The sequence below is a fragment of the Zeugodacus cucurbitae genome, chromosome 5, assembly GCF_028554725.1.
Source record: "Zeugodacus cucurbitae isolate PBARC_wt_2022May chromosome 5, idZeuCucr1.2, whole genome shotgun sequence".
Lineage (NCBI taxonomy): Eukaryota > Metazoa > Arthropoda > Insecta > Diptera > Tephritidae > Zeugodacus > Zeugodacus cucurbitae.
Genome location: NC_071670.1, coordinates 66,079,979 through 66,099,639, shown reverse-complemented (window position 1 = coordinate 66,099,639; position 19,661 = coordinate 66,079,979). Strand labels below are relative to the sequence as shown.

The window sequence follows — 19,661 nt, the reverse complement described above, 5'->3', positions numbered from 1 at the left end:
GTGTTATCGAAGCCGATACGGACGCCGAACAGCCTATGGGTGATACGAATAAGACACCGACCGAGGAGGAAATCGACCAAGCAAGCGATTTGCGTTCACAAGCCTCCGCTGCTTATGCCGAACAGAAATTCGAAGAAGCCATCGAGTTATACACCAAAGCTATCGAACTGAATCCGGGTAATGCCTTGTTCCATGCCAAACGCGGTCAGGCATTCCTCAAACTGAAGAAGCCCAATGCTTGTATTCGTGATTGTGACAAAGCGTTGGAGTTGAATTGCGATTCGGCGGCGGCCTACAAGTTTCGCGGACGTGCACATCGTTTATTGGGTAATTGGGAGAAATCTGCCAATGATTTGCGACAAGCATGTAAGTTAGATTTCGATGAGGAGGCCGATGAATGGTTGCGTGAGGTGACACCCAATGCTAAGAAACTCGAACAGCATCGTATTAAGCAGGAACGCAAGCGTGCCGAGCGTGCAAGCAAGAAGGCACAGCACAGTGCACGTGCACATGCCAAGGAACGTAAGCAGCAACAACAACAGCAGCAGCCACCAGAGCCAAAACAACCACAAAGTGATTTACGCTTCGATCCGGAATTTTTCGCCGCACTGCAGGATAAGGAATTCCAACAGATGTTGATAGACATTTCAATGAGTTCCGATAACATTGAGAAATACAAGAACCATCCGAAGTTTGCTAAAATCGCCGAGTTTGGCAACAAGATCGGCTTTGAAAATGTCGCAAAGATGTTCGAAGGCTTCAATAAACCACGAGAAGCTCCTAAACCCGAACCCAAAGCCGAGCCGACTCCAAAGCCACAAGACTTCGATGACAATTTAGATTAGAAACCAACAACAACAATGTCTTTCGACGACTGTTCAACGCTGTACCGCTGTATAGCGCACTCTTCTGGTTTATTAATCAATTAGCTATAAGTTTTTCAATGGCAAAAATGGTGTTTGTTTTTGCGTCGAACTTTCAATGGAAATCGTTTAAAACAGAAAAAATGTCTGGATTTGTGGTTATATGCATTGAGCATTGCAAGTTATAACAGTAAGAATTGAACTAATATTAATAATCCCTAAGTCGCTTTAATTATTCTATTGAACAATGAAATTGTCACAAAGAAGAAGAAGAAGAAGGAAAAAACATTAAATTTATTTTAGTTTGTAATTTTATTAGTCTCTGAGACTTTCAAAGCATTTCAAAAGTCATTTAAATGAAAATTTTATAATTTCTCAATTTTTAAACTTGCACTTAATTGCCGTGGATTTGCTACGCCTAAAGACAGCCTAAGTTTAATGAATCGCAGTAATTAATGTCACTTTCTGCGAAATATGAATTCATAATATTTTTTTAACAATAAAATCAACGAAAAAGTTAACCAATGGTGGCCATGTTTATATACATACATACATACATACATACATACATACATAACCTCATACTTATTTATTGTTTATATGCAGCTAACAAAATCTACGGATTTTTTTCATTTTGTAGGCAAAACAACAAAAAACAAAATAAGCGTATATGCACTGCAAGCAATAAATTCTAACGGTATTGTATTGCGAATATTGATAACTACATGTAATAATAAAAATGATAATAAAGGAAAACATGCATTAAAAACGAACGAAGTCATAGTGTCTATTGCATTTCATAACCCCTCCACTGCATTCGGCTGTGGTTATACGATGTACTCACTAATTCAAAGGTGAATGAACTCTTCATAAATAATAACATATCCTCGTTTTCGCTGTGTGGTCAGGTCATTGTCTTCGTTTGGGGGTGTTTAGCTTCGATAGTAAAAAAGCCAATCATACAATAACAAACAATTTTCATTTCTCCAGACAATACGTCATAAATGAATTCAACTATGACTCAGTAGAATTCAGCCTCCACATTGTAAATATGTGGCTTTGTATGTATTACTCATTTTAATAAATTTTCATGTTTGAGTTACTCACTCAAAGCACTTGATTCAAAATCTATTTATAACATTTGCATAGATTGCATGCGATTCCATAAAGTAATGTGTTATTATTAGTTAATAATTGTGTAGAACCTTCAAAATCTTTAATATTTGCATTCAATGATCTCACGCTACGTAATAGACGCACTTGTATTTCATTTACTATGAACTAGGTTCGTTGGATTTCATTGAACTAGACATTAGATGTTGACAAATCTATCTCTCAAATATACAAAATACAGATATGCTCAAATTTTTTTCAAATAAACATTAACTTTCGAATTTCGAACTAATATGCTCTAAATAGTACTTAACTCAAGTCTACGCTTGGCTTTAGTAGTTCTCCTACTACTTTTACTAACCTCAGCTGGTAGCTAATATTGGATGAGGCAGCAGTTTGTAGCGAAATTTTACCGATTTGGACCAATTGCAGACACCGAGCTCGAGTTGTTTCGCGAAACTAGAGTGAACCTCGCGCAACTTCGTTCTGGATACTGTCTGGATACCTATCCAGGCTGAACGCCGACATACCCAATATATGCCCTGCAAGCAAAGAGTTCCCGCGTAACATTAACCACCGCTTTGTATGCCCAATTAAACCTCTCCATCTATCAACGCTTTCCCTTTGGTCCGACCTCGTCGAAACAGCGTGTTTTCTGGGCCTCCCCTAAGATGACTTCGATGAGAATTGACTTGTGCTTGCCGGTTCAGGCAGGTTTGTGTAAACCTTACAACACCAACAACCGATTTATTAGTGCTGACGGCGGATGAGTGAGTTGTTACGTTGACTCATGACTTCGGTATATCTGTAAACGTTTTGACCTTCTACAAGTAATCGATGTATATAGCTTACTCTGAGTAAATCACAGAAAACAGTAGTCATCACTTTTCCGGTTGTTGGAACAGTCTTCATCTCCTTTGGTCCAGGTCGGGCGGCTGAAGTTCACTGTATTGCGTGAAGATCCTTGAAACAATGAAGAAACGCTTTTGAATCGTGCTTATAAAGCCCAAAAGACTACAGTAACCGTTACGTTTGATGTTCGAAGTGAGCAATCTCGGTTTCTAACACATCGACAGCTTTCTTAAGACCTATATTTCATGCAGTCTTAAGATGCCTATTACCGGTTGCCGGAAAACTATATTCCGCTATACACTGAGAAGAAGCTACAGTGTCTTAATCCAAATGTCGAGAATCTCGTGTTATTTGAAAAATAAAAAAAATTTAAGCGGTCACCTTATTTCATTATCACCTCCAGTAGTCACACATTTAAATCGAGTGTCCAAGTTCGGCGGCATTACCTAAGCAACAATTTAAAATTTGTTTACCTGTTTGCTTGTATATCCATATGTACATATGTATGTATGTAGGCATGTAGATAAGCTTACACCGACCCCGACCCCGATGCCGATGAAGATAGTGTGGGGTATGGGCGTCTCGCCTGTACGTGCTGCCTACATTCATGGTGCGCGTCGACGTCGCTGTCACCGTCGAGACTTTGTTGCTTCCGTTGTTACAACAAAACAAACATAACTTTACATACTAGGTGTGTGTATGTACATGGATGTGTGTGTGTGTGTGTGTGTGTATTTTTAATTGCGTTGGAACACTTTAATCATCACCTCAACTTGTTGGAATCTTATGACGTCACCATTTGAGCAAAACAAACGACGGAATAGATAAGTTGGTGGCGTGAAGCGTGCACCATCGCACTTTCGAGCGCTGAAAGCGAAATTTCAGTTTCAGTTTTGCCCATAACGTACGCGTGTAAAGACGTAGCAAAGTAGAAAAGCTCCTCTCGAACGATCGTAAGTGGAGAATTGATTGACGTGAATAAAAGCACAAAAGCGAAAAAATTATAAAATGTAAGCGAAAACTGTTTATAATTTATTTTTTTTTGCCATCTTTTTTAATAAAATTTGTTTTTGTGTACAAAATAACGGTGTTGTTTAGTGAGACTCTGATTTATGAAAAAAAAATGAAATAAATAAAAAAAAATAAATTAGAGAAAAATATTCATAAAAAATATTTAAAAAACTTAAAAAAATAATTAAAAAATTATAGACAAATATATAAAATATATTAAAATATTAAATTTGTTTTAATAAAAAAAAATGTAAATACAAAAACAAATTATTCGAAATAAATAAAAAATTAAATTAAAATAAATTAGAGAAAAATATTATTAAACATTTTTTTTAAAAACATTAAAAAAAAAATTATAAACAAATAAATGAAATATTAAATTTGTTTTAATTACAAACAAATTTTAAATCCAAAAAAAAATGTATTCGAAATATATTTTTTTAACTCAAAATATATAGGAAAAACAACTACAAACAGTAACACATACACATACAGTTGGATATGTATTCAAGTATATAATGTATATTCGTATTAATGAATTGAAGTAATTTTAAATACACACACACATACATATATACTATACTCCGATTGTGTTTTCATATATATTTGTTTTTTGTTTTCTTTACATTTTGGTCCGCCAAATGTTTCAAATCACTTGCCTCGCCATTGTCCTCGCCGCTTCGCCAGCTGCTCGGCCAGTAGTCACCTTGTGGTCTATTACCGCAATTCGGGTGTGGGCGTTGGTTCTTTTTTATTTATTCGCTAATTTAGCCGAAAATAAGCGTATTATGGATCGTATGAGTGTGTATATATTTATGTGTGCGCAAAGTGATTGAGTGTGTGCCTATGGCTGAGTAACTAAGTAAAGAGCTCCCAAATTTCCTCGAGCACTTAGATACATAAATACTTCTAAACATATTTATGTGTCTTAACGTATCGCCGTTTGCCATAGAAACATCCAGCTGGTCGAATAAATGCTCCATGGTGTCCAATGAACTTTATACCACACACACCTACATACATATATACAAATAGTAAAATAATGATTGCAATTATTTAAAACTATTCAGCCTGGGCGCACCTTTACTGCCGCTAGAATTTCGAAAAAAAAAATGTTTTTTTGTAGAAATACTGTTATGTATTTTATATATTTCGAGGTGTGTATGTATGTATGCCGCAATTAGTTTGGTATATTTTGGAAATAAAATTGGCACTTGTGTGTGCGATCTTCAAAATTCTATTTTCATTTTATGTTTGTTTTGCTATTTTACCACTTTTTCACATTTGTAAACATACACACACATGTACATATATACCAACACACACACAGAACATTCTCAAGCGAATACATATACATATTTACTGGCTGCGGTGATCTCATTCCGTTTTTCAGACGTTTGAATATTCAAATTTGAAATTATTGAATACAAAAACTGCTGTAAAGGCTAATAATGAAACGTGTTTATTATAAATCTCAAGTACCGTATAATTAAAAAGTTTGCTGTCCAATTTTTCAGAATTCCAATTGGAATCTTTTATTAAAATATTTATTTCGATATTTTTTTTAATTTGGAAAATTTACAACACTTTTCTGTTTTGTTGTTGTTGTTGTTGTCGTTGTGATGAATTAAAATATTCTCTATTAGATTATTTAACACGCTGCCGGGTTCAAAATTTTTGACCAGATGAAGCCCTGGTACAGTTCCAGTTAAGTGGCATCGATCGTCGTGATATTGGTTATCGAATTTCTCTAATGATCGACGAAGCAGCTGTTAAGGGACTTGAATGCTATTATTTTCCATTAAATCTTGCAATATAAGTGTGAAAAAAATAGTGGATTATAAGCGTAGCATTCTCATTCAATGTTAAAATCATGCTCTCTCTTACTTTCTGAAAGCAGAAATCCAGATAAGAGCTCACAGAACAGAAATCCAGGTGGAATATTAGTATTAGTTTCTATTCAAAGTATTCTGTTGTAAAAATTCCAAATACTTGACTTCTATCGTCAACAAAGCTTCTCTTCAACATGAAATTAATTAATTTACTCAATTTTCTCTACTTGTATAACAACTGCTAGATATTATCCCTTACTGGATTTGAACTGAATCATTAGATCTCATGGTATATAAAAATAATCACTCATACGCCCTGTAACTCTGCAGAAATGTGTTTGACCAAACCTCACGGCAACAATTTTTTGGTGATTTTATTCATATTTTTTGTTTACTGGAACTCTTACTGACTCATTTCATATATGTACATATTTTTTATTTATGTATTTTTATATATTGCTACTTGCTATGTACTTGAAATTGTTTATCCGCCAGCAACGTTAAAATGACTAATGGCAAGAAATGATGTTTACTGCATTTTTATTTGTATTTCACATGAATAAATAAACAATTTTATTGGAAGAGAGTTTTAAAAGTATTTTTTGAATATTGGACTTCTCAAAATCTATGTATATGTATGTACATATTTAGAAAAAATTAAAAGCTACAAGTGATGCATCGGCTTTAGCTTGCAAATTCGGAAAGATTAGGAATGTTTATATCAGAAAAATGTTCCATTATCGAACGTACTTAACATGATAAGCGCTTTGGTTTTAGCGCAAAAAAATAGAAAATAATTGCAGGGAAAAGTAACGAAGTTCATACATATCTACAATTGTGTAAAAAAAGAAAAAAAAAATATCGGCATTTAAACAGCTGATAAAAAGTGATTTTCTTAGTAGAAACAGTTGTGTGGTGTAAATTAATAATAAATAGTAATATATGTATATACATATATTATTTAATTGAGCTCCGAGCGTTTAGGAATGTCAAGCAGTTTCACAGCTTTGTTTTCATTTTTATATACTCTCGCAACAAAGTTGCTAAGAGAGTATTATAGTTTTGTTCACATATATATAAACGAAATTCTCAGGAGTCGTTTTTTGATGCATTTCCTTATATAGTCCAAAAATTGAGGATATCGGATTATAACCACGCCCACCTCCCATACAATGGTTACGTTGAAAACGACTAAAATTTATTTAATTTAGTAAGGGAAAACACCAGAAACCTTAAATTTCATTATAAAGAAGGTAGAGAAGGGCTCCACCCAAATTGGTATACAAAATTTTAAGTGGATGTGGCTCCGCCCACTTATAGGTCAAAAACCATATCTCCGAAACTACTCGACCAATATCAATGAAACTTGGTTTGTAATATTTTCCTTACATCCCAATGATATGTTGCGAAAATAGACCAAATCGGATCACAACCATGCCTACTTTCTATATACCAGCACTTTGAAGACGATTTGAATCGTTTACTTTACAATATATAAAGGAAGCACTAGTGAAGATATCGGAACAGAACTTTGCATAAATACTATGTTTATAGTGTGGCAGCCCCTTTCTAAAAATCGCCGAAATCGTACCATAGGTTATCAAGGCCCCGTATATCGAACATGAGGACTTCGGTGCTTCTAACCTAATATTAGGGTTTCCTACTTTCAATGGACTTTATACCATATATATGACGAATGTGTGGGTCAAATTGTCTATTAAATAAATAAATTGCGAGAGTATAAAATGTTAAAATGTTACAACCGAACTAAGCCCTTCCTTACTTGTTCATTATGAATGCATCAATTGTTAACGGCACGGCTGTCGCACCCAAGTCGCGTACGGCCTAGATGATGGCAGAGAAGGTATTCCCGTTGCATTTTATAATAATAAATTTCTATGTATGTATGTAAATATGTACAATTATGTAATTATGAATTCGAATGCGTTTTTCATTGTGACCGACACTTTCGCTTTCATTGATTTGGCATATAAAGCATTTTGAAAATACTGTGCTTTATTATTTATGAGTTAGTAAGGTGATCTCTTAAATGGCATTTTATCATTTAAAATACATTTTTTTAAATTCAAATTTACATATTTTTTCGAATCTTCTTTCGAAAATAATGTTTTTGAGTCGAAATATATGAACTCAAAGCCGGAAATTATTTACATTGTGTTCAGCAAACAGGTTCTGGGAAACTAAAAACAAAAAATTAAAAAAAAACTCAGTTACTGTTTCAGAGTTGCCAACTAAAAACTCGAAATCTGCATTCCATATTCGAAAATTTTCATTTCTGCATTAAATTGTGAATTCTTCTTTGTTTTCAAATGACAAAATAATTTATTTTCACTGTTTTCAGCAATTTGCTATTTCAAAATTTCTTTCATTCGCAGTTTTTCTGACTTTATTTACATTTAAACATTCATAACAAAAATCATCTAGAATGTATGTATCAAGTATATATAAAGCATTTGAACTTGTAATTTTTTTTGTAAATGTTGTATGTAGTTGGAAATTTAAATTGCCCAACCTCGCACTTGAGAGCTGCTCAAGCGTGTTTTTCATGTTTTTCATTCGCAATGAAATCAGGAAACTCAACAGATTGTGCGTACGCATGCAACCATTTACATACATACTCGTACATCGTACTACGTTGTACTCATCAGTGATCAAATCGATTACACAGGGGCGTCACAAATGAATAAATTTTGTCAATGAAGCATTACAGAAGTGCTTAATATTGGTTTTTATATATTTTTATTTTTTTTTTTCAATATGTTTAACAGAGAAAAATGGTTTTGTTCGCTTAACGGTTGTTTCTAATAGGAGGTGTGTTCAAAAAATAACGAGAATGTTCATGTTTGAAAAAATATTTTATTCATTCGTTTACCTTAATGTTGTCGCCTTTATAATAGTCCTCATTCGATGATGCGCTTCTTCCAATCGTCGAAACAGTTCTCAAACCCGATTTTTGGGATAGCCTTTGGCTCTTTCAGCGATTTCTCTCTCATATGCTTGTATAACGACGACTCTTTAAGATTGTTCTTATTTTTGGAACTAGAAAAAAGTCTCAAAGAGTCATGTCTGGCGAATATGGAGACTGGGCCAAAAAATTCCCCTTATTTTTTGAACACACCTGGAATCGATACAGATATAGAGTTATATACAATATCAAACTGTTAAGGAATACGAGATAAAGTTAATGTCAACTGTCTGTCTGTCCACTTAAGCAAAAATTTAAGGATCTTCACAAGGCAAAGTATTCAGAAAGTTATACTTTGAGAGATTGTTATGGAAAATCGATGGACTATCATTGTGATGTAAGTGACCAATAAAGTTATGAAAGGAATTTTGTACCGGTAGTTATAGTGACGAAGAGCAAGAGAGAGAGAGAGAGAAGATCTTTACTTCGTTAAATATACAAATCTATGTAAATCACAAAATCCTCTACTACTAGCTATTTTAATCAATCTTAATGATATTGCTTAGGATATCGTAATATTCATATACATACATACATATGTATCAATGTATGTCTAAAACCTGTAGTGATCACTACGATTTGTCCTTGTTTGCTCACAATTAAATTCATATTTACGCAAGTAAATACACAAATAAATACATACAAACAAATTGCAATCGACTGCTTAAACTCATTGTCATTCACATATGTACATATTTACCTTTCATGAAAAAAAAACAAAAAAAAAATAATCAAAATAAAAAATGTAAAGAAGAAGAATTCATGGCATTCCATTGATGAGATCACTTTTTTGCGATTACCTCATAACCCGAATTAAAAGCGTATTTACTGTTTCTATGTACACACTATGTGTTGCACTACATACATATATATGAGTATACATATATATGGGTATATATGTATGTATATAATCGCGCATAATATTTTTGTTTACTTGAAATCACAATGAAACTGAAATGGGAGTCAGAACTTGTTTGTATGCGGCATTGTGCCGTAGAATCAAAATAAATATTGAATTGCGAATAACCAGAAATACGTGAAGACACTCACGTTTGCGGCACAGACCGCTGTTTTTTTCTGTTTTGGAGCTATTTTGTAATGAATGTCTGGAAATTTCATATTTGCTTTACTTTTTGGAATGTCTTGTCTGCCATATATATAATTAAAAGACACATACAAATATATTTATAAATATGTATGTTTGTGCATATATCAGAACCTTTAACTTTACATTTATACTAATATTTTTTGAATTTTTTTAAACAAATTCTGCAGACGTAAATTTACCTAAGTATGTAGTGTATGTATGTTTTATTAATTTTTTTTATTACAATTAGCACTCAAAAAATACTTCCTGATTATATACATTCATCCATATATGTTTGGGTATGTACTTCCATTTTTTCATAGATCACTTCAAAAACGCTGCTATGCTTCGTTAAAACAGCGCCATCTGCTCCGTGTTCCATATATTGAATGTTTACAGAACCAATTAATCAATACATTCATGGATAATGGTTGTAATGGCGGATAATTTATGTGTTCCATTCGAATGTACCAAATTTGTTTAATATAGTAGTGGTTTAATCTATAAATAACTTCAAAAATGTACGAGTGTGTTTAAAAAACAAGAAAAATAAATTAACTTCGGCTGTACCGAAGCTAATAAAGCCTTCACAGGTGCATTTCTTTTAGTAACTTTGTGTTTAAGCAAATCTAAAGACGTAAGAAAAAGTATGTAAAAAAGAAATATAAAATTTTACTAATTCTTTTTAGCTGGGTTGTGTGCTAGAAACATTAAGGTTATATAGTTAACCGATCTGAACAATTTCTTCGGAGATTATATTATTACCTTAAGCAGTAATCTATGTCAAATTACGTGAAGATACCACGTCAAATGCGGAAGTTTTCCATACAAGCCCATGATTCCGATCGGTTTGTATGGCAGCTATATGCTACAGTGAACCGATATCGACAGTTCCGACAAATGAGCAGCTTCCTGAAGAGAAAATAACATCTGCAAAATTTCAAAACGATATCTTAAAAACTGAAGGACTAGTTCGTATATATACAGACGGACATGGCTAAATCGACTCAGCTCAATATACTGATCATTTATATATATACTTTATAGGGTCTCCGACGCTTCCTTCCGGGTGTTACAAACATCGTGACAAACTTAATATACCCTGTCTGTTCAGGGTATAATAAGTTTGCGATGCAAACAGATCTCTACAAATATTTTTTTGGGTTAATGTTGATACAAATGTCCACGATTTAATCGATCAGTGCTTGACTCTAGAGACATCTATTTCATATCAGATTTCTTCAGGCTTCGTTCTAATTAATAGTCATTTGTTTATTAAAGATTTGTTTATCGAAGATTAAAAAAAAATATTCATAATGGATTAATTTAATTTTCAATTTTATGAAGTTAAGTAGAGAAAGTGAAGATTGGTTAAATTGAATTAAATGCGAGGTGCAATAAAAGACGATTTCATAATCATTTTTTATTTAAGAATTTCTTCAAAAATGTTAATGACACATCCAATATCTGTGCTACGACCATATAAAAGTGTTTTTTTACAGTACAAAAATAGCTCCACATTCATCATTTCTTTACTGCACTGGAAGTATACAGACGAGTACATGTTTTTTCACAACTTTTAATTAGTGCGCTTATCAAAGAACACATTTTCGCAATCCCAGCAATCAACAAAGAAATTCTTTTTACCGCGTAACAGATATTTGTGTACATACATATGTATTTCCACTAGGTGTAAGTGTACCCTACAACTTTACTCCTACCTTCGCAGTTACCACTGCCGACTAATGAATCAATCTTTTTGAGTGGAATTATTACTCACTTATCAAACAATATTTATGAATGTACCGTTGTATACATATACAAATGCATTCCATACATGCACCCATATAAGGCACTGTTTGTTCACCTACTCATTTATATAAATCTGTATATAAAATGCAGTTAAATTTCTGCTAAGGCGACTAATTTGTGAGACGCGATCAAGACAAATAAAAACATTTTATAATAATATTATATATATATATATACATATGATATGCAGTTATCAGAAAAAGCCGGCTGTTTGCTAAATAACCGATAATTGTAGTGTCATAAATACAACAAATTTGCAACAGAAAAAATGTATATTTATACAGTATGTCAACTATTTGATCACACCTGGGTACCAGAAAAGAATTTTTGTTTAGAACTTTTTTATTTGTAATGACAATCCAATTTTATTTCATATACAAAACAAGTAAAGGTAATAAATTCAAGTTAATACTTTTTTTTCAAAACGCATGTTTCATTTAAAAGATTTGTTAAAAACTTCTCCGCTGCACATTTGATCAATTGGTTGACACAAACGAATATTTTACTTAATATTTAATATGACCACCTTTTGCTTTAATTACTGCCTCAATTCGTTTGGGCATGGACTCGGCTAGCTTTCTGCAGAAATCTCCGCTAATTTTTTTCCAGGAATTTTGAGCCTTCTGCCATAAATCGTTAAGATTCTGACACTCACCTGGAGTATCAGAAATCGCACGCTTGACCTCAACCCAAGCATGTTCGATTGGGTTGAGGTCTGGCGATTGAGGGGGCCAGTCGAGTACTTCAAACCCATTGTTTTGAAGCCAAGCTTTAGCTACACGAGAAGTGTGTTTAGGATCATTATCTTGCTGGAAGATGACATCCGACACATCCTTGCCCCACATTTCTAGACTCCTGTACAAACCTCGTTGAAGAACATCAACATATTGGTTGGCATCCATTCGTCCGGCAATTCTTACGCACTCTCCCACCCCCTCCATCCTCATACACCCCCACATCATTACATTACCTCCTCCAAATTTCACCGTTGGTTGAACAATACGGCTTGTCAAAGGTTCACGAGGTTTTCTCCAAATCCATTGCCGCCCATCTTTTCCGAAACGGTTTATTTTTGTTTCGTCGGACCATATGACCCGCATCCAATCGTTTTGGGTATATGTTTTATATTTTTTTGCAAATTGAAGCCTCAATTTACGGTGTCGTTTTGTCAACAGTGGTTTTTTTACTCTGACACGTCCGTGTAACCCGTTGTTTCGCAATTTCTTCCTGATAGCTTCACTTGTCACATTTATTCCATCCCTATGGGATAATTCACGCCTGATTTGACCCGCATTTTCATGTACACCAAACTTTATCATTCTAACAATGCGCCTTTCCAGTGTCCCATTCAAAATTGGCTTTCGTCCAGGAGGGTTTTTTTTGCATAAAGGACTCATTGATTGTCTTATTTTTGAAACCACGCCCATAGAAACATCAACGAGTCTTGCAATTTCCCTATGCGTTGTGTTTAAATCAATAAGCCTTTTGATTTCTTCTATTTTTGTCGCATTTAGTTTTTTCATCTATAGTAAAACCAAATTTACGAAAATATCAAAGAAAAACTATGAAAAATACTCACGTTTTACAAAAAAAAAATCAAATGATCCCACAATATTTAATTATAGAATAAGAAGAAAAACTTGAATCGCAGAGCAATATTACGGCTTCAATACTTCTTTACTTCACAAAGTCAACTAATTGATCACATGCCTTTGTCTACATTTGTTAATATTCCCTGAAAACTAGCGGCATATTTCCAGTAATTCTGCACTTACTAACTGTTAGTTCATGGGCCTACTTAGTCAACTAACTTTTTTTATTTAGTAGTTTCTTTTAACATAGAAAGAACAAAATATAATGTATTTTTAAATGTATATGATCAAATAGTTGACATACTGTATATAACAGGTACAAAGTTAGATTCATACAATATATATGTATATTGATACTTATCTCATGCGTAGTTTCATTGTAAATGTGTGTGTATCGAGAGCAATTGAGGTCAGTGATGACGAATTGTTCTCGTACATAAGAATATTAGGTCAGGGCCTGTATAAATATAAGAATTTCTATTTGCTCCAGTTGCGTAATATTTGTACTTACATATGTACATCACATTAAATATGACGCGTCACGCTGTGTGATGATTAAGACGTGTTCCTTATCTTGCGAAGACCGCAAGTTTTTCTCAAACGTATTGCTATTTTCGAAATTTTTTAAAGGGTTTCAAGAGTACACTCATTGTTTGTCATAACCGCATGTGTGGTAAAGCTGCATAGATTCAATTTTGGAGAAATTATGTAGCTTTAGATACAATGTCGAAGGAATTAAAGTGCAAAAATTTCATACCGTTAGCTGCACACTCAATAGAAAAAAGCTGTAGTTCTATATGAATTTTGAGGTTAGAATGAAATGAATGAATTTTGTGAAAAACTTATTTTTTTTCAAGTAAAAAATCGTTAACTAAATCTTAATTATTTTCATCAATTTATATGTAATTTTTATAAGCAAAATATATACCATATGGTTGAATGACGTCAAGCTTGTCAATGCAAGTTTCTTGGGTGAGACGGAAATTCTCAAAATCAATTAAATGCATTAGCATTTTCTCAAAAATACTCAGTATTTGTTTGTTTTTTTTTTTGTGGTTATTTGTGTGTGGGCGATTTCACTTGTAAACGTTTATTGCACTGCCGATGACTCCTTCATGCGATAATTGAACGTTTTGATTGTAAAAGACAAGTCTAGGACAAATTCTATTTTTAGAATTATTACTTATTTTCAAATATTTATATTTTAAGTAGCTGTGCGCTTGTATTGAAGGTTAGCGGTAGTCATTTTCGAATAGAAAGAGACTGAGAAAATGTTTAAAATTAGTGAAAGTCGCTGTGAAAGCGAATTCGCGAATGAGAGAATTTAATTTAATTTTACAGTTTAGCTGTACTCTCCTATATAAAAAAAATATATTTGAAAGCAAAGTAGCTCAACGCAGAATATCTGGATATCTTCTCAAATGATAATAATAGAGTGCCAATCAAATCATTACGGCTAGTCGTTATGGTTTATACAAATTTGCATGTTCGATTCGCCACTAATATTCAATTTAAAGGTCGAATTATGTATAGTAAAAGTTGTTCTGACAAACATATTGGTTCTTGGTAGGGAACGTCGATACTTCTATTCTCTGAAATTGTTTCTGTCATTAAGCGTTTTCTTATAGAACTCACACCGCGTTTTTAGGGATTTCATTGTTCTCTTTATTATTCTATATAACATCTTTTAGTAAATTTAATTATTTTTATCACAATAGCTCAACAAATCAAGCAAAGGGGTATATAGTATTAAAAAGTGTTGATGTAAAACTATATTAGAACACACATAACATAAAGTCTACATACATTTTTTTGAAAAACTCTCGTCGTTTATTAATTTTAAAATTTTTATTAATATTTTTTTTTTTGTATTTTACTTGTATCTTTCCAGCTATAAAAGGTTTCCCGAACCCTCCTAGCACCGTTAACGCATTTATAAAAAATCGCAAACATGTCTCACTCAGTGACAATCACCAGAACGACCACCAGCACGACAAATACATCCTATATTGTACTTAATACTGGATACTTGAAGTCATTCTCGGGTCTATTAAAATTATTCGAAATGGTAAGTCCATCCACCCGACTAAAATTGTGTAATAACTGTTATGCATTTTTTTTTAATTCGAAATCACATTAACCTGCGCATTTTCCTCTTTCGCAGCTGATCGGCATCGCCACAGTTGGCATCTTCGGTTATTATTGGAGCGGAAGTGCCAATTCGGCTGAAATCTTCTTCTTCCTCATGTCCACGACATTCCTGATAGGAACATTTTGTCTGCTACTATCCTGTTTAACGTCGCTCAGTACGGGCGGCATTATAGCCAAAACCATTTATGTAAGTTTGCAACGAAAAATGTAAATGCGAACTTTTAACGGTGCTTTTCTCGACCCACAGGAACTCATCTATCATAGTGTAGCGGCCATTTTGTTGCTGGCTGCCTCATTGAATCTCGTCATACAGTTGAACGACAGACACTTCCGTTGGGGTAAGCAATACGATGCCTACATGGCTGCCGGTATTATGGGACTCGTGAATACGGTGCTCTACTTCATTAGCGCATTCTTGGCTCACCGATCATATCGCGGCATCTAAAGTGTCTGTTGCCTAACCAACCGAAGCTACCGAAGTGGCATCACTTCGTTTGCGTAGCTTTCCGAGGGTGTTCATTGCTGGAAGTCGTCTTTTTTACTACGATAAACTTAAGTTATATTATAATAATAAGTTTTATTTAAATATTTAGGGAGCACACAGTGGAATAAACATAAATACATATTTACAATTGTGTGAGCATTTTTTAGTCACGCAGCATGCACAAGTCCGAAAAGCAGAAACAGCAACAATTCAATATAAAGCAAACCAAAAATACTTACTAAACATTGAAATAAGTACTTTCATACTGTTTCTTTTTTTATAAATACTCGTCTATTATATAATATATATACATTTGTTGCTATGTATGTATATTTATAAATTTCTAGCAAAAATAAATATTTTGTGTGGAATGTATTTTTATGTAAACATTTTAAATAAAAAGTACTCGAAAAAGATTTTTGTTTGTGTTTTTTCTAAACCAAATGCGTCGAAATATCTTTTAGCCTGCCTATACACTAAACCATAAACGCTACAACAACAACGGCTCTCGAGACTCGTACTCTCAGAAAGCAAGCGTGATTCCGAATATACGAGTTGATGTTCGGTTCTCTATTCTATTTCTACAGTTTGAGATCAGCCCGTTCTACTATATTCCGAGCTCAGTCGAAGTCGATCTGCCTCAGTCCGTCAACAGAAGTTATGCGATGATGTCTAGTCGAGTAGTAAGCCTCGACCTATTTTCCACCCTCAAGACGAACTTTGACAATTTGTGATCATGTACACCTATTGCTCAGTTTCGCTTTACAAGTCTTACGACTCTTATCTTTACACTCATTTCGAAATAAAAAAAAAAAAAAAACAAGTTATAAATTGGGAAGATGATCGTGGTCACACATGGAATTTACTGAACAGAAATGAATTTGATACATTTCACATTTTTGCACTAATTTTGTGTACGATTTTTCTTCTCTTTTATAGCTATTTGACAAACAGCAACCGTTAATGCTATACTGACAATAAGCACTAAAATGAGTACAATGAAACCAAGTATAATGGCAATATACAAAGCAATATAATCCACGATATAGAAAATATCACGATCGTAAATACCGTATATATATTCTTCGAAGTATTGCATAGCGAATAGCACCACGGTGACAAGTCCAAAAATAAACATAGTATATAGTGCAACAACAATCTGTAATGTGCAGTGGAAAATCAATATTTTTATCTTATTACAGCAACATTATGAGATATTTACTTACAAAGATGCGCATACGAAAATCCACTTTCGCATTTTTGCTTGTGCAGAACCATGTGCTGCCGCCAAAGAGCAAACAGAGCACCATTGTTGTAGCCAAGGAGCACTGATACAGGAACATGCGCATATCATCCGGGAAGGTTACTATGCACGACAATATTATTATGATAAGCAAACAGAGTCCCTAGGTTGTGAGTGTTTATAAATTCTTCATTCTTTACTATTACTATTACTATATAAGACACTATAAATCATACCGCAATCACTAATTGAAGTGTGGATATCGGTTCCTTCACCTTCGGACATTTCATATTGAGCGCCGCTTCAAGACACGCTTTTTTTAATTACTTTATATAAAAACAATATTTACAACAACAGAATTATTTCTTTTTGTGTATTTGTAACTCACTTTTTTGTCAATTTGCTAACGACAATTTCGTCTTTTTGGTTTTTAGGTTAAAGTGATTTGTCGCAATTAGTTCAAAAATATTTGTTTTTTTTTTATAAATAAATGTATTATATATTTTAGTTGAAGTACTATTAATATGTAAAATATGTTATTGTTTATAAAATAAATAAAAACTCACAACGTGAATGTGTGTTTAGAGAATAATCATAAAGAGTTTAAATGCTTTTGCTACTTGTTAACAATAATTCCAGAAGTTGTTTTTGTGTAAAATTTCGTTCTATGTACATAATTATATATAATTTCCAGCTATTTGAAAGTGTACAATTGTAAAATTAACTTAAAAGTATAAGATGGAGTTCAAATTTTCCCACAGTTCCCGAGAATATAGCAATCACCTCGACAATCGAGACCCTCATGTAACAACAGTTGGACAATCGAGTAGAGCGCTCCGAAATGTTTTCTTTACTCAAGACAACTTTGACCATTTTTGTGTATAAAAACTGTTTGATTCGTTGCAAGTACATATACCTATACCTTTAAAAGTTTTATGACGCTTACTCCACCTTTACACGCTCTGTGTCACTGATCCGAGAAAGTAAGAGATTATAGTTGTTACAGATTCAATACACTCGGCTACTTAGTTTTAATGCATTGCACATTAGAGTATTAGTATTTATCTACGAGTCGAACGATTCCTTCCTTTTCTAGCTCTTCGACAAACACCAACCGTTAATATTATATTGACAATAAACAGTAAAAAGAGTACAATGATACCAAAAATCATGGCCGCATACAAAGTCAAAGTTTCCGCGCCATCTAAAATGTCATGCTCGAAATGACCGTATAAATATTTATCGAAGAATTGCATATCGAATAGCACGCCGGTGACAACACCAAAAATAAACATAGTCCATAGTACAATAACAATCTGAAAAGTGAAGAAGTGTAAAATGAAAATTTATCACAGCAACATTATAAGATATTTACTTACAAAGATGCGCACATGAAAACGCGTTTTCGGATAATTCGAATTGTAGAACCACGTGCTGAAGCCGAAGAGCAAGCAGAGCACCATTGTTGTAGCCAAAGAGCATTGATACAGGAACATCTTCATATCGTCCGGGAAGGTTAGCACGAACGACAGCAGCAAAATGGCAGGCAAACAGAGCAACTACGATGTGTGTGTGTATATGTATGTAAATTATTGTTTCTTAACTATTACTATATATGTAAGAAACTATAAATCATACCGCAATCACTATTTCAACAATGGCTATCGACTCTTTCACCGAAAGACATTTCATTTTGAGCGCCGCTTAAACACACACTTTCTTTTAATTGCTATTTATGAAAACAAATGTTTGTATTTACAACAACACAACTCTTTTTCTGTATTTGTTACCCACTTGTATGTCAATTAGATTACGACAATTCCGTCTCCTTGGTTTTTAGTGATTTGTCGACTTTACAGTGACTTGTCGCAATCAGTTTAAAGTGAATTGTTTATAGTTTATTATTTTTTAATAAATGTATTATATATTTTAGTTCAAATATTATTAATATTTATAATATGTTATTGTTTATAAAATAAAGAAAAACTTACAACGAATGTGTTTTGAGAATAATCGTAAAGAGTGTAAATGCTTTTGCTACTTGTTAACAATAATTCCAGAAGTTTTTTTTGTTCTAAATTTCATTTTTTTATGTAAAGCATATTGCAAATATATTAACAAAGTTCGGTGCTAATTTTAACGAGTTAGTGTACGAGTATGTAATCATATGTGTTTTTGATTATTTGGCTACTAAATTTGTAAGAAAATATAACTTGCAAGCGTTCGCCATAAATAATTCTGAATTATTTACGACAACTATACATTTCTTCAGTTGGACTCTGCAGGACCTCTATAACAATTTTACTACATTTTGTACTAGTTAAATAAATCATAAAATGAATATTCATTTAATTTTTTTTTTTGATAACAAACGCTTACACCATTAATTGCATATAATTAATTCAAATTTCATTTCTATTTCTTTATACAAAAAATTTCTTCTTATAATCTATAAAAAAAAATATAAACAAGAAAGTAACGCAGTTTTAGCGCGTGTTTCAAAGCAAATATTCAAATTTTTTTAGTGAGGAACACACTAAAGTGGCGGTAGCAGCTCCACACACACACACACACTCACATATTAGCATTTCATCATGCACACTGCGCCAGTTTACACACGCTGACAATTGGAATA

At 33.2% G+C, this 19,661-nt stretch overlaps 3 protein-coding genes across 14 annotated transcripts; 2 read left to right on the top strand and 1 right to left on the bottom strand.

The window, feature by feature from the left end:
- The first annotated feature begins 35 nt into the window (after window positions 1-35).
- On the top strand, window positions 36-845 carry LOC114803952 (hsc70-interacting protein 1-like). The gene has a single exon (XM_029039971.2). It carries the CDS (start codon window positions 36-38, stop codon window positions 843-845), a length of 810 nt encoding a protein of 269 aa, XP_028895804.2.
- A 2,833-nt stretch (window positions 846-3,678) lies between these two features.
- On the top strand, window positions 3,679-16,199 carry LOC105211731 (uncharacterized). 2 transcript variants are annotated; one of them, XM_011183333.3, is made up of 4 exons: window positions 3,679-3,838; window positions 15,040-15,216; window positions 15,313-15,486; window positions 15,547-16,199. In XM_011183333.3, the coding sequence occupies exons 2-4, from the start codon at window positions 15,100-15,102 to the stop codon at window positions 15,742-15,744; spliced, it is 489 nt and encodes a 162-aa protein (XP_011181635.1). In that variant the 5' UTR covers window positions 3,679-3,838; window positions 15,040-15,099; the 3' UTR covers window positions 15,745-16,199. The 2 variants fall into 2 exon arrangements, with proteins under 2 accessions (XP_011181635.1, XP_054087439.1); XM_054231464.1 differs by having other exon boundaries at window positions 3,684-3,781.
- On the bottom strand, window positions 15,846-19,567 carry Lgt (Prolipoprotein diacylglyceryl transferase). Of its 11 annotated transcripts, none has more exons than XM_029039944.2 (7): window positions 18,817-19,567; window positions 18,665-18,755; window positions 18,406-18,585; window positions 17,415-18,342; window positions 17,263-17,352; window positions 17,010-17,189; window positions 15,846-16,942 (listed from the first exon to the last, which is right to left on the bottom strand). In XM_029039944.2, the coding sequence occupies exons 2-4, from the start codon at window positions 18,716-18,718 to the stop codon at window positions 18,088-18,090; spliced, it is 489 nt and encodes a 162-aa protein (XP_028895777.1). In that variant the 5' UTR covers window positions 18,719-18,755; window positions 18,817-19,567; the 3' UTR covers window positions 15,846-16,942; window positions 17,010-17,189; window positions 17,263-17,352; window positions 17,415-18,087. The 11 variants fall into 11 exon arrangements, with proteins under 11 accessions (XP_028895777.1, XP_011181625.2, XP_011181630.2 ...); XM_011183323.3 differs by having other exon boundaries at window positions 18,821-19,567; XM_011183328.3 differs by having other exon boundaries at window positions 17,010-17,149; window positions 18,821-19,567.
- Between the last annotated feature and the right edge of the window lie 94 nt (window positions 19,568-19,661).